This window comes from Pristiophorus japonicus, chromosome 1 (genome assembly GCF_044704955.1).
Source record: "Pristiophorus japonicus isolate sPriJap1 chromosome 1, sPriJap1.hap1, whole genome shotgun sequence".
Classification (NCBI taxonomy): domain Eukaryota; kingdom Metazoa; phylum Chordata; class Chondrichthyes; family Pristiophoridae; genus Pristiophorus; species Pristiophorus japonicus.
In genome coordinates this window covers 122,261,733-122,274,981 of record NC_091977.1, presented here as the reverse complement: position 1 = coordinate 122,274,981, position 13,249 = coordinate 122,261,733, and the positions used below count along the sequence as shown (strand labels likewise).

General features: G+C 43.2%; 1 protein-coding gene across 1 annotated transcript in view; it reads left to right on the top strand.

Moving 5' to 3' along the window:
- rorb (RAR-related orphan receptor B) overlaps positions 1-13,249 on the top strand; it is a 93,939-nt gene that overhangs the window by 15,047 nt on the left and 65,643 nt on the right. The window contains exon 4 of the mRNA XM_070868423.1: positions 6,242-6,658. Coding sequence (XP_070724524.1) covers positions 6,242-6,658 — 417 coding nt within the window. The remainder of the gene's footprint in view (positions 1-6,241; positions 6,659-13,249) is intronic.

Below are 13,249 nucleotides of genomic sequence, written 5' to 3'. Positions count from 1 at the left end.
GAACGGCCGTTCACACCTCATCAACCCACAATGCGAGCAATCAACTACAAACTGAGAGAAGCTCAAGAGAGATCAGCCAGACGCAGCTCATTCTTTGGGAACACTTTAAACAATAGAACAGGTCTGTGCTGGAGGTGTGGGGGTGGGCACTCGTCAAGAGGTTGTCGATTTCAGCAGGCTGTTTGCAGAAATTGTGAATATACAGGGCATTTGGCCCGCATGTGCAAAAAAAACGGCAGCTCAGCTAGTATACGAATCGGATGGATCGGAAAGCGGACCAGAAGATGGTGGGGACAGTACCCGGGACACCGATGTACAGCGGGTCAACAAGATCAATGGCCGCTGCTCCTACAACAGGACGCCTCCTATAATGATGAGGGTCCTACTCAACGGGATATCTCTCAATATGGAGCTGGATACGGGAGCAAGTCAATCTCTCATGGGCGCTCAACAATTTGAACAACTGTGGCCGCATAAAATAGACAGACCAAAACTCACAAGGGTCGACACCACACTAAGGACCTATACCAATGAAATCGTACCAGTCCTCGGCAGCGCCATGCTCTCTGTCACACACAAAGGGACAGTGAACCGACTTTCCCTGTGGATTGTCCCCGGAGACCCCCCAGCACTGCTGGGGAGAAGCTGGCTGGCAAAACTAAACTGGAAATGGGATGATGTCCATGCCATGTCATTAGAGGAATGGACCTCCTGCTCAACAGTTATAAAGCGATTTGAACATCTTTCAGCCAGGTGTGGGCACTTTCAAAGGGGCCAAAGTCAAAATATACATCACACAGGATGCTAGACCGGTCCATCACAAGGCAATAGCTGTACTCTATGTGATGAGGGAAAAGATTGAACACGAACTAGACAGGCTTCTGCGGGAAGGCATTATATCACCTCTGGAATTTAGCGACTGGGCAAGTCCCATCGTCCCAGTCATGAAGCCTGATGGATCCGTACGAATCTGTGGGGACTACAAATCTACCACAAACAGAGTCTCCCTACAGGACCAGTACCCGCTGCCCAGAGCGGAGGACTTATTTGCCACATTGGCTGGAGGTAAACTTTTCTCAAAATTAGACCTCACATCTGCGTATATGACGCAAGAATTGACTGAGGAATCCAAGCTACTCACCACCATCAACACACATCGAGGCCTTTTCATGTACAATCGATGCCCATTCGGCATCAGGTCGGCAACTGCCATATTCCAGCGCAACATGGAGAATCTGCTCAAGTCCATCCCAGGGACGGTTGTATTTCAAGACGACATACTTATCACAGGCAGGGACACCGACTCACATCTCCGTAATTTGGAGGAAGTATTAAAGCAGTTGGATCGGTTAGGCCTACGAGTCAAGAAATCCAAGTGCCTGTTTCTTGCACCCGAGGTTGAATTTTTGGCAGAAGGAATGCCGCTGATGGAATCCGCCCAACAGAGTCCAAAACAGAAGCAATTCGCCTGGCATCCAGGCCCTGGAATGTCTCAGAACTGCGTGCCTTTCTCGGGCTACTCAATTACTTTGGGAACTTTATGCAGAACTTAAGCACGCTGCTGGAGCCTCTCCACGTGCAACTCAGGAAGGGGTGCGATTTGTTTTGGGGGGACGCCCAGGAACGCGCCTTCAATAAGGCACGCAACCTTCTGTGTTCCAACAGTGTTTTGACTTTCATTGACCCAGGCAAAAAGCTAGTTCTCACATGCGATGCGTCAGCGTACGGGGTCGGGTGCGTTTTGCAACATGTCAATAGTGCGGGCAAATTACAACCCGTAGCTTATGCCTCCAGGTCACTTTCGCGGGCAGAGCGCGGGTACGGAATGGGAGAGAAGGAGGCGCTCGCATGCGTGTACGGTGTCAAAAAGATGCACCAATACTTTTTCAGGGCCAAGTTCGCGTTAGAAACCGACCACAAGCCCCTCACATCCATCCTATCCGAGAGCAAGGCAATAAACGCCAACGCCTCGGCGCGAATTCAATGGTGGGCACTCATGCTAGCGTCCTACGACTACACAATAAGGCACAGACCAGGCACAGACAACTGTGCCAACGCGCTCAGCAGGCTACCCTTGGCGACCACGGAAGGGTCTGACGAACAGGACTGTGAGATAGTCATGGCAATCAATGCCTTTGACGGCTCGCCAAATCAGAGCCTGGACGGCCAGCGACCCCACGTTATCCTTAGTAAAAAGATGTGTCCTAACCGATGCCTGCCCCAAGGAATTAAAACCCTTTCATCGGCGCATGCATGAGCTATCACTACAAGCAGACTGCCTGATGTGGGGCAGCCGAGTCGTCATGCCTCTGCGAGGGAGAGAGACATTTGTCCGGGACCTCTACCGTGAGCACCGGGGATTGTTCTCATGAAGGCCATAGCCAGATCCCACGTCTGGTGGCCTGGTATTGACGCGGACTTGGAGCTCTGTGTCCGAAGGTGCACCATTTGTGCCCAACTCAGCAATGCCCCCAGGGAGGCTCCACTGAGCCCCTGGCCCTGGCCTACCAAACCGTGGTTGCGGGTGCACGTAGACTATTTGGGCCCATTCATGGGCAAAATGTTCCTCGTAGTTGTAGATGCATTTTCAAAGTGGATCGAATGCACCATTTTAAACTCGAGCACAACCTCCACCACTGTGGAGAGCCTCGCAACCATGTTTGCAACGCACGGAATCCCTGACACATTGGTCAGTGACAATGGTCCGTGTTTCACCAGCGCAGAATTCCAAGACTTTATAATTGACCACGGCATAAATCACGTCATGACGGCACTGTTCAAGCCGGCCTCCAACGGCCAGGCGGAGAGAGCAGTGCAAATCATTAAACAAGGCATGCTTAAAATCCAAGGTCCCACGCTGCAGGGTCACCTGTCGCGACTGCTGCTGGCCTACAGATCTCGTCCACACTCACTGACTGGGATCCCCCCCACGCAACTGTTGATGAAAAGGACTTTAAAAACAAGGCTCTCATTAATCCTCCGAGACATGCACGAAATCGTTGAGGCAAAGCGCCATAAGCTGACTGAGTACCATGACAGAAATTCGAGGGGGAAATGGAATGAGATAGGGAACAAAGTGTTTGTACTAAACTATGGCAGGGGTCCCAAATGGCTTTCAGGGACAGTAACGGGCAAGGAAGGAAACAGGCTACTGGTAGTACAAATGTACAATGGCAAAACCTGCCGGAGGCATGTAGACCAAATCAAAAGCAGATTTACCAACAACACTGCGGAACCAGAGGCAGACTACAATGTGGAACTCGCACCACACCTGGTGGACAGACAAAGGGAACAACCTGAGGAAAGGGCAATCCCAACAAACAGCCCAGGCGAGTCAACAACAATCACACCAACCGAAACAGACAGTCCAGGCGAGATACCAGCAACCACACCCAAAGAAAAACAGACACCAAGGCAAACAACTGAACCACAACTAAGACGCTCCACGCGAGAGCGTAGACCACCTGAGATACTGAACCTATAAAGGCTATAAGTCCTTGGGGGAGGGTAATGTCATGTATCTTAAATTATTATATATAACTGTATCCTAACATGCTATACATGACTGTAATAAGATATGACCTGTAACCACCAGCATACCTTACCACCAGGGGTGCACTTGCAAGAGACAGGTATATAGAAACATAGAAAATAGGTGCAGGAGTAGGCCATTCGGCCCTTCTAGCCTGCACCGCCATTCAATGAGTTCATGGCTGAACATGCAACCTCAGTACCCCATTCCTGCTTTCTCACCATACCCCTTGATTCCCCTAGTAGTAAGGACTTCATCTAACTCCTTTTTGAATATATTTAGTGAATTGGCCTCAACAACTTTCTGTGGTAGAGAATTCCACAGGTTCACCACTCTCTGGGTGAAGAAATTCCTCCTCATCTCGGTCCTAAATGGCTTCCCCCTTATCCTTAGACTGTGTCCCCTGGTTCTGGACTTCCCCAACATTGGGAACATTCTTCCTGCATCTAACCTGTCTAACCCCGTCAGAATTTTAAACGTTTCTATGAGGTCCCCTCTCATTCTTCTGAACTCCAGTGAATACAAGCCCAGTTGATCCTGTCTTTCTTGATAGGTCAGTCCCGCCATCCCAGGAATCAGTCTGGTGAACCTTCGCTGCACTCCCTCAATAGCAAGAATGTCCTTCCTCAGGTTAGGAGACCAAAACTGTACACAATACTCCAGGTGTGGCCTCACCAAGGCCCTGTACAATTGTAGCAACACCTCCCTGCCCTTGTACTCAAATCCCCTCGCTATGAAGGCCAACATGCCATTTGCTTTCTTAACCGCCTGCTGTACCTGCATGCCAACCTTCACAGGTCTCAGGCAAGTGCAGCATTTCAGAGCTGTGAAATAAAGGTGCAGGTCCAGAGTGACCTTGACTTCACTATATGCCTCGTGTGAATCTGTACTGAGGGGACAGGACTTTACATATGCAAAACATTCTGGTAACATTTTTTGCACAAATGCAAATCAAGTTTTGATGGACATGATTTTGATAGACTTTCTCCCCGTATTTTCATGTTATCAGGAAAAGTGCCAGTGGTGGTATAAACGTTTACCACCACTGATGTATTAAAAATGGAACAAGAAAGGATTAACCAATCTGTTGCAAGTCCTTATCTTAACTTACAATAAAGGCACAAAAGCATTTAATTTTAGTATCCAAATTTGTCACAATCAGTGTTCCCTCTTATTTTTTTTTGTGTACTGCCCGTTTAACTCACTGCATAGCCCATTCATATTTTCGCTCATGGGCAGTTTCTTCCATGTATAAGCTGGTGAGCAGCCTGCGCGGGACTGCCAGACCACAGCTTAGCAAGAACATTAGTCATGATACATGGTTATTGATTATTCTAACTGTCTGTCATTAACAAATAAGTTTACTCTTCCTGGTGCCTTTGGAATGAATGCAAATACAACTTATTAGTAACAGCATTTCGGTGTTTGGATAAAATTGTCAACATGAACTGAAAATGAGAAAAACTGATCTGCTCAAGAAGCTAGGTGTTTCCCTAAACGTGCTTGCAGACTGAATGGCGACTAATGCGATGGAAAGTGACTGAAGTGCCGCAGTGCTTCAAGTGCCAGGATCCTATAGTATCAGGTGTGGAAGCTTGAGGGCCTCATCACATTCAGTGTGATTATAAAGGACAATGAGGCCAGAAAGCACCCAGTGCACTCGAACCAACTGTATGCAAGGCTCATTATGGCGCTTCATATGTTTAGTGCCAGATCTCGTCGTTTAGTGGTTATGGCATTGAACTAGCAACCCACAGCTCAGTAGTTCAAATCCCACCATAACAAATTGCATTTCATAAATGTGGTAATTTGTGGGCTAGCAACCAGGGGAAAAAGGATCATAAAAGCTGTCTAATTGTAATAAAAGCCTAACTGGTTCACTAATGTCCTTCAGTCAATGAAACCTTCCATTCCCTACCCAATCTGGCCTAAATATGACTCTGTGGTTGACTCCTAACACTCTCTGAAGTGGTCTAGTGAGCCACAAACAATTGCTTCAAAAAGGCACATAGACAACTATGGATGGACAATAAATGTGGCCTTGCCAATATTGACCACATCCTGAGAACAGAACACTGAAGGAGAGCCCCAGTTTTAGAATTAAAACTTTTTCTCCTGGAAAGCCCTCTCCTTGTATTAGGGCCACGTTGTGTTTATGTCCCTGGATCTGTTTAACCTCCAGTGGCTAATTATTGAAAGGGATCTTTGTGCTTTAGGTAATTTAGCCAGAGGAGCAGCCTTCTCTTACGACTGGCACCCAACATTCTAGTCCTAACCCCTGTGGCACTCCCAGCATATCATACTCTAAGCACCAGAATTGTCATGCATCTATTTAATGAATTAACCTCGAATTATCGTGCAGTGCCTGGAGTAGTTCCAGTGGCTAGAATGTGGAACTTGCTACCGCATGAAGTAGTTGCGGTGAATAGCATTGATGCATTTAAGGGGAAGCTAGATAAGTACATGAGGTAGAAAGGAATAGAAGGTTATGTTAATGGGGTGAGATGACATAGAGTGGCAGGAGGCTCATGTAGAGCACAAACACTGGCATGGACCAGTTTGGCTGAATGGCCTGTGTCTGTGCTGACCACATTACCCATCCCTATGTATTTTATATACAGTTCTCACGAGAATATGATGGTTAGAAATAAAGTAGATTCTTTCAGTTTCAATTTACTTAAGGGAAATCCTCCTTTTCTCTTTTCACAGCTGTAAAATTTGGGAGAATGTCTAAGAAGCAGCGTGACAGTTTATACGCCGAGGTCCAGAAGCACCAACAGAGGCTGCAAGAGCAGCGACAGCAGCAGAGTGGCGAGGCAGAGGCCCTTGCCCGCGTCTATACAAACAGCATCAGCAATGGCTTGACAGACCTGAACAACGAAATTGGCGGCACTTACTCAAATGGACATGTAATTGATCTGCCAAAAGTACAATCTGAGGGAGCTAATGGATATTACAGTGTAGATTCTGCTCAACCATCACCGGATCAGTCCGGGATAGACATGGCTGGAATCAAGCAAATAAAACAAGAGCCTATTTATGAACTCACACCTGTACCAAACGTGTTTACGTATAGCTCTTTTACAAATGGTCAACTGGCTCCTGGAGTAACAATGACTGAAATAGGTAGGTATGGCAAGGAATAACATATCCATTGATTTAAAAAATCCTAATTGTTGCCGGTGCAATTCATTCAGGAATATGAAATAAAAACAGAAAATGCTGGAAATACTGAACAGGTCAGGCAGCATCTGTGGAGAGAGAAACAGAGTCCTGACAAAACGTCATCGACCTGAAACAGTAATTCTGTTTCTCTCTCTCTCGCTCTCGAGTTTTTGCAGCATTTTATGTTTTTATTTCAGATTTCCAGCATCTGCAGCATTTTGCTTTTTCATTCAGGAATAGGTTTAATTAGCACCTGGTGTACAACGGTGACTGTGATACTGTAGAAATTGTTAGTCAGATGTTGTTATGAAGCTCGCCACTGAAATTCAATTGATAATCGATGGCGGAGATTATTTGAGAAGTTTGCATGTAAAATGCACGTGTCAGAAACCTTTGGTTCACTGTCTCATAAACCAATAGTACTGGGGTTAGCATCTTTTTGATTTGGAGTAGGTAATCTGCTTTTTGAGTGGACTGTTCCAAAATTCTTAAAATGCTAACTGGCACAAAAATATAAGACCACTTATTTCCTGTGTGTATGATGTGGCGGCATTAATTATTAAAATTTTCAATGTATTTTCATCAGCAACAAAAAGCTCAAACAAGCTCAAGCTCAAAGCTCCATGGCCCTATTTTCTTTCTTCTTCAGTTGGTAAGATGTGTCAATCTTAGATGGCACACTGTTAAAATGTTGTATTTTCAACTTTCTAACCTGGGATTCAATTTACCTAAACCAAGGGAAATGGAGGTCTCTTTCTCCTCTCTGTCTCTATCTTTCTCTCTGTCTGTCTCTCTCATTGATGAACACTAGTTTGATAATTGTCAGCCTGGTAACAGGGTATGGTGGCTTTGTGGCTGTCCTACTGGACTAGCACCGCAAAGATTGAGAATTCAAATCCCACAATGGCAAGTTGTGAAATGGAATTGATAAATTAAGTCATTTTGGACAAGCATCAGAACGTGATCATGAAAGCTGCTGGATTGTTATAAAAACCTAATTAGTTCACTAATCTCCTTCAGGGAAGGGAACCTGCCACCCCTACCTGATTCAGTCCCACTGTATGTGATTTACTCAAAATGCTCTCTGAAGTGGTCCCACTACATTCGCAGGGCAACTAGAAATGGGTAATAAATGTGGCATGGTCAGTGTTGCGCACATCCTGAGAACATATTTAAAAAAACAAGTCCAGAACTGGAGAAAACAATCCAACCACAGTAATTTCTAGCACTTAGAGGATCAGAATCCCACCACTGTCAGACATTTGAATTTACGTGCCCTTGTTGGGTGAATGTTATCATATCTGGCTGCTAAATAAAGGACTGTGAGGCTTGGAGCATGATATCTCAACATGGGTTAAACTCATAGAACCAGACTTGTAATGTAGCAGCACATATCCTGTTAAATAGTCATCTATCCAGATTCTACGCATCTTCCTGCTCTTCCTGAAAGAGGAAACTTGGCTCTATGGAGAACTAATAAAGATAGGGAGGGTTAGGAAACCATACAATAAAAAGTCAATCTGTGGCACTAAATTGTGTTAATTTGTCAATCTCGGCCCCTAAATATATTAGAATCAGGACTGTCGCTCAGGTATAGTGCAGGATAGAGATAAGCATTAAAATTGAATTGGTAGAAGTTCATTTGGTCCAAAGTCAAACTTCAGATTGAAAAATCAGAAGTGTTTATTAGGATTGGATTTGAAGTTTGGATTAATAGCATTTAATTTCAACTAAATTGGTTGCAGTTCAGAAAAGACAGAACTGATTCAGCTTCGAGTTTTTATTAGCTACGCAGTCCGAATTGGGAAATATTACTAAGTTTATGAAAGGATGCTGTATACTATTTTTCTAACTCCTGGCATTACCATTTGAATTTGGGTCGTCATCCCTTTTGTCTCTCTAATCTCTCCTGTCCTCCAACCTATCACAGACCTTCCCTTTTGTTCTTTCTTCCCCTCCCCCTTTCAGTGCTTGTTCTTTCCAACACTCTCCAATTCTGACGAAGGGTCATCGACCTGAAACATTAACTCTGCTTTCTCTCTACAGATGCTGCCTGACCTGCTGAGATTTCCAGCATTTTCTGTTTTTATTCCACATTCCAGCATCTGCAGTATTTTTCTTTTGTATTAGTGCTCTATACTTTATCTGACTGGTGCTATTTCTGACCAAGTAATCTATAGCGTTATCCCCTATTTCAAACTAGAAACACGCTCAATCGTTTACCTTCTGGAACTAAGAACTGTACATATAAACATGGCAGTGTAAAACGCGACCGTAACATCAATCTAAAATTCATTTTTATCCTTTAACACTGATGCTCCTTGTGAGGTTGTCCTTTGTTCTTGCACCAAATTTTAGCCTGACAAGACAGACAATTAGGTATGTGTGATCTCCAATAGATCTTTTTTAACTGTTGGTATTCTCAGAGGGATAATTTTCAAATTTTGATTGGTTTTCTCTAAGCCATTAGTGTATTTTGTGGGTGATTAAAATAAAAGCCAAATAGTTTGTCATTAATTGAATGTCCTAAAAAGCATTTGGACAGATAAACTTTCTCCAACCATAAGGATAACGGTTTGACCATTTACGACTAAGATGAGGAGGAATTTCTTCACTCAGAGGGTGAGTGGATACTGAATCATTGAGTATTTTCAAGTCTGAGATAGATACAATTTTGGGCTCATGGGGAATCCAGGGATATGGGGATAGGGTGGGAAAGTGGAGTTGAGGTCGAAGATCAACCATAATTTTATTGAATGGCAGAGTAGAGTAGAAAGGCCATGTGGCCTACTCCTGCTCCTGATTCTTATGTTCTTAAGATCACAGTGCTTGTCATGTATTGTTATTTTTTCATTTCAATAACCAGAAAAGCAGTAGATGGGTGACAAGGTCACGGTGAGAAGAAAGGGAACATTTTAATTATATGTAACTCCTGAAAATGAGCTGCAGGCTGTAATTGATCAACATCAGATGACATCTCTAAACTCCTGGAGTTTTGCTATCTCAATTTATGAACTCATCTGTTCTCTTCGATTTGAGCTACAGTCTTGTAACAGCCCCAGGCATCTATTGTCTCCATGGTGACATGTTGTAGAATGCATTCAAAGATGACCCAAAGAATATCTAAAAGGCAGTGAATTAGCATGAGAATCCTTGATGATTTTTCCTTCACTAGTTAAAGGGCACAGAGGCCAACTCTCACTCCTACATCACCACGCCAGTTGAGATCAGCTAGGGTGTATGGCTCAGAAACCACACCCAATGATACCTTTGAGCACTGAGCCATTGGGGAAGCCATTGTGCTGCTTTTTATTATTTTATAAGATTCAAAAAATGCTTTGTGTATATATAGTATCAAATACAATTATAGGGACCCCAGAGATTGTTCAAAGCTATAACACAGATGGCATTAATAAATAGTGTGTGCTTTGCTCATACAGTTTATGATGCCAGCTGAGGCCCTCAATTACACTCCAGCTTGTAACAATATTTGGTATTTCTGTCTACAGACCTCCTGCATTTTCTATAATTACTTTCATTTGTCGACCAATAAGTCAAATTGTGCAGATCATTTTCTGTCATTCAGTTTACCTCTGAGACTCAATAGCTGTAGCAGTACATACATATTTTCCTTCCTTATGTCTCCTTGTCTGTGCAATTATTCATCTTGAATGTGTTACCAGGAAGTGCCAAACCTAGATGAGGTATTTCCCACAGCACAATTAACCAAAGAAATGAAAACGCCTTCTTCTCCTCTCACATTTTAAGTAGCCATTGTAAGTGTTTCCGCTTGAATACTTTAGTAATATATTAAAATATAACCTGTAAATAAGGAACCATTCAATTGTTATACCTATTGTCGAACGATGCAGTAAGAATCAGACAGGTAAAGAGGCCACTGATGTTTACTGGCATGTTGAGCTAATACTTTGCTACATGGCTTTAAGTGCTTTATTTTGCCATGTAGGGAATGCCTAATCTGTCAAGGTGAGGGAGAGGAGAACCAAGCCTAGTAAAGGTGTTTCCCTATTTGTGCAAGAATTGGTACATAGTATTGCAGTTACCTAAAAGGGATAATTTATTTATCATGAGTAATAAAAAAAATGTTAAACTATTCGGGAGATTTGAGTTTAATTCCGGACTGGATGGTGGAAAGAAAAACTGGAGAGAAGTTCCTTCTAATAACTCTCATCTGTTTTTTAAGTCAATGAAGAGAGGCTAAAGTGAGCTCTCGTGTCAGCTCAGTTGCGAAATGCACTGTGTGTTGTGGGGTACTGGTCCACACAGATTAGGAAGGTTCCGGTTTAATCTTTGGTCTGTGTTGAATTAGCAAATTTCAGTTTTCACTTTTAATTGATATCCAGTAACTTCCTTGCTGTGTGTGGATATAGGTGAGGATAGTGTAAGACTCAGCTGCGATGTTCCCAACGATTGAATAGTCTTCCAGCTTTCTCTGTCCAAACTCCTATTTGGTGAACCTGCTAGTACCTGTAGACCCATGAGTCACTGTCTTCAAGAAAGATAGATTATTAGAAGAGGGGAAAACATAGTGAAGCTAAGAGAGCAAAATGCCTTCTCATTGGAAAAAGAATAGCAGACATGATTCATGTATTTAAAATATGGACGGGAATGTATGTGATAAGCAGGGAGAAATTCTTTATGTTGACATATGAGACAATAAATGAAGGAATAATACAAACTAAGTAAATCTTAAACTCAATATAATGCAATTTACTCTTAAACTTCACTTGTCAAATAGACTACCACCAAGCACAGCTACTGCAGACTCAATAAAAATATTAAAAAGGTAAACAGACAGGTTGCTGATTCGACAGAGAATAGGGAGATGTGTACAATGACAAGATCAAAGGGAAGTAAAAGTAATCTGGGTGGGTCTAACACTAAATAATGAGACAAGCTAGAAGTGATGGATGATCTTGTGTGGTACTTAACTTATTCTCTTATGTTCCATGGTGCTTTCTGTGTGAGAGGGCCACAGTGCTGGATAAAACTTCCCCTTGTGACCAAGGATGCAGGCAATAAACCTGCACGAGAAGTAAATAGAAAAACATTTTGTGTGGGAGTGCAGCTGCCAGTGGGTTAGTAAATTAGAGATAATAGAGATAATACAGCAGCTGCTTCATTCTTTTTACATTGTTACATTATTTTAAAACTTGTCCATTTTTGACACAGTCCTTACTAATAACAGAATAATAATGGATCATGGAAAAATAGTAATTTGCCATCACAGTAGGATCAAATGATTAACCGACTGCAGAGTAGTCTGTAATCATGGTAATGTTCTTTTTTTTTCTTTTTGTACAGAATAAATGACTTTCCATTGAACAGCAGCCCCAAAAACAAGTAATTATTTTGTCTGTAATTGAGACAGGTTGTTTGAACATTATGAATACTCAGTTATTCAATCTGAAAGAAAGAGAAGGGGCAAGACAGTAGCCCTGAAAATGATGTCGGCACAAAGCACTATTCCAGTGGAAATTGTGTAATGTGGGGCATCAGTCTTATTGGCTCTGAGCTTTGCATGCTTCTGGCCCGCTGAGGGCCTGATACAAATTTCAGTGGGTGGTGAGGTTGTTTGATATCTAAACCGAGTCATTATTGCTACTTAGAAAGGAAGCCCACACAATATTTGTCTTCATGCATGACACATATTTTTGCTAATTTCACCTATATGAAGTGGACATTAGAGCCAGGCAATGCTGTCTCATGTCATGAATTAGGAACTAAAGGAAAGCAATGTCAATCAGCTATGAGAATTGCTTTCAGTTCTTCCAGTGGAGTAGGCCAAGCAGGAGCATAGAGAGGCTGCCAAGGGTGACACCAGAGGTGCTTTCATCAATATACCACTCGCTTATAGCTCCAGGCACAGCTACCTGGCAATGATTGCCAAACACTGCCTCCAGAGGGTCTGGTTTAGCAGTGCTGTTCCTTTCGTGTATGTTCCGTACTACATGTCCTTCTGTCCGTTTGTCTGTTCGTTCTTTCGACCTGTGTCCATCTGCACACGTGTCCCCTACTTCTTCTGTGTGCTTCTTCTTCTGTCTGTTCCTATCCTTCTTCTGTCTTCTGCTGAACTGTTTCTAGCTCACATATTTATATCCAAGTTTTGACTGATCCCCCGCCACTGCGGTTTCTGATAAAGTGTTTGCATCGAATCATTGTTTTGTGGTCACCTTGGTTGATTGACTGCAATAATGGACTTGTCTGTTTTCCCATTTGCACACTGAGTCTGCAAGGTTCAAGTTGATTTCTCATCTTAACACCTCATTCCCCCACAAATGTGCACCTGGTGTGGTTCCTTTGATGTCCGGTCTTTTGACAGACTTGGTGTCTCCAGTGGGTTTGTATTCCCCACCCTGGTCAATCAAGTTCAGGGCCTCACGTAACAACTCCATTGTTATTATGCATGAGATCAGTTTTGGTTCCTGGCCACAGAATGTCCTTAATTGTCCAGCTTAATTCCAAAAGCTTGTATTAATCAATTTTTAGTTCATGATCTACTTCTGTGCTTTTCTGAAGATTAGTAACCTT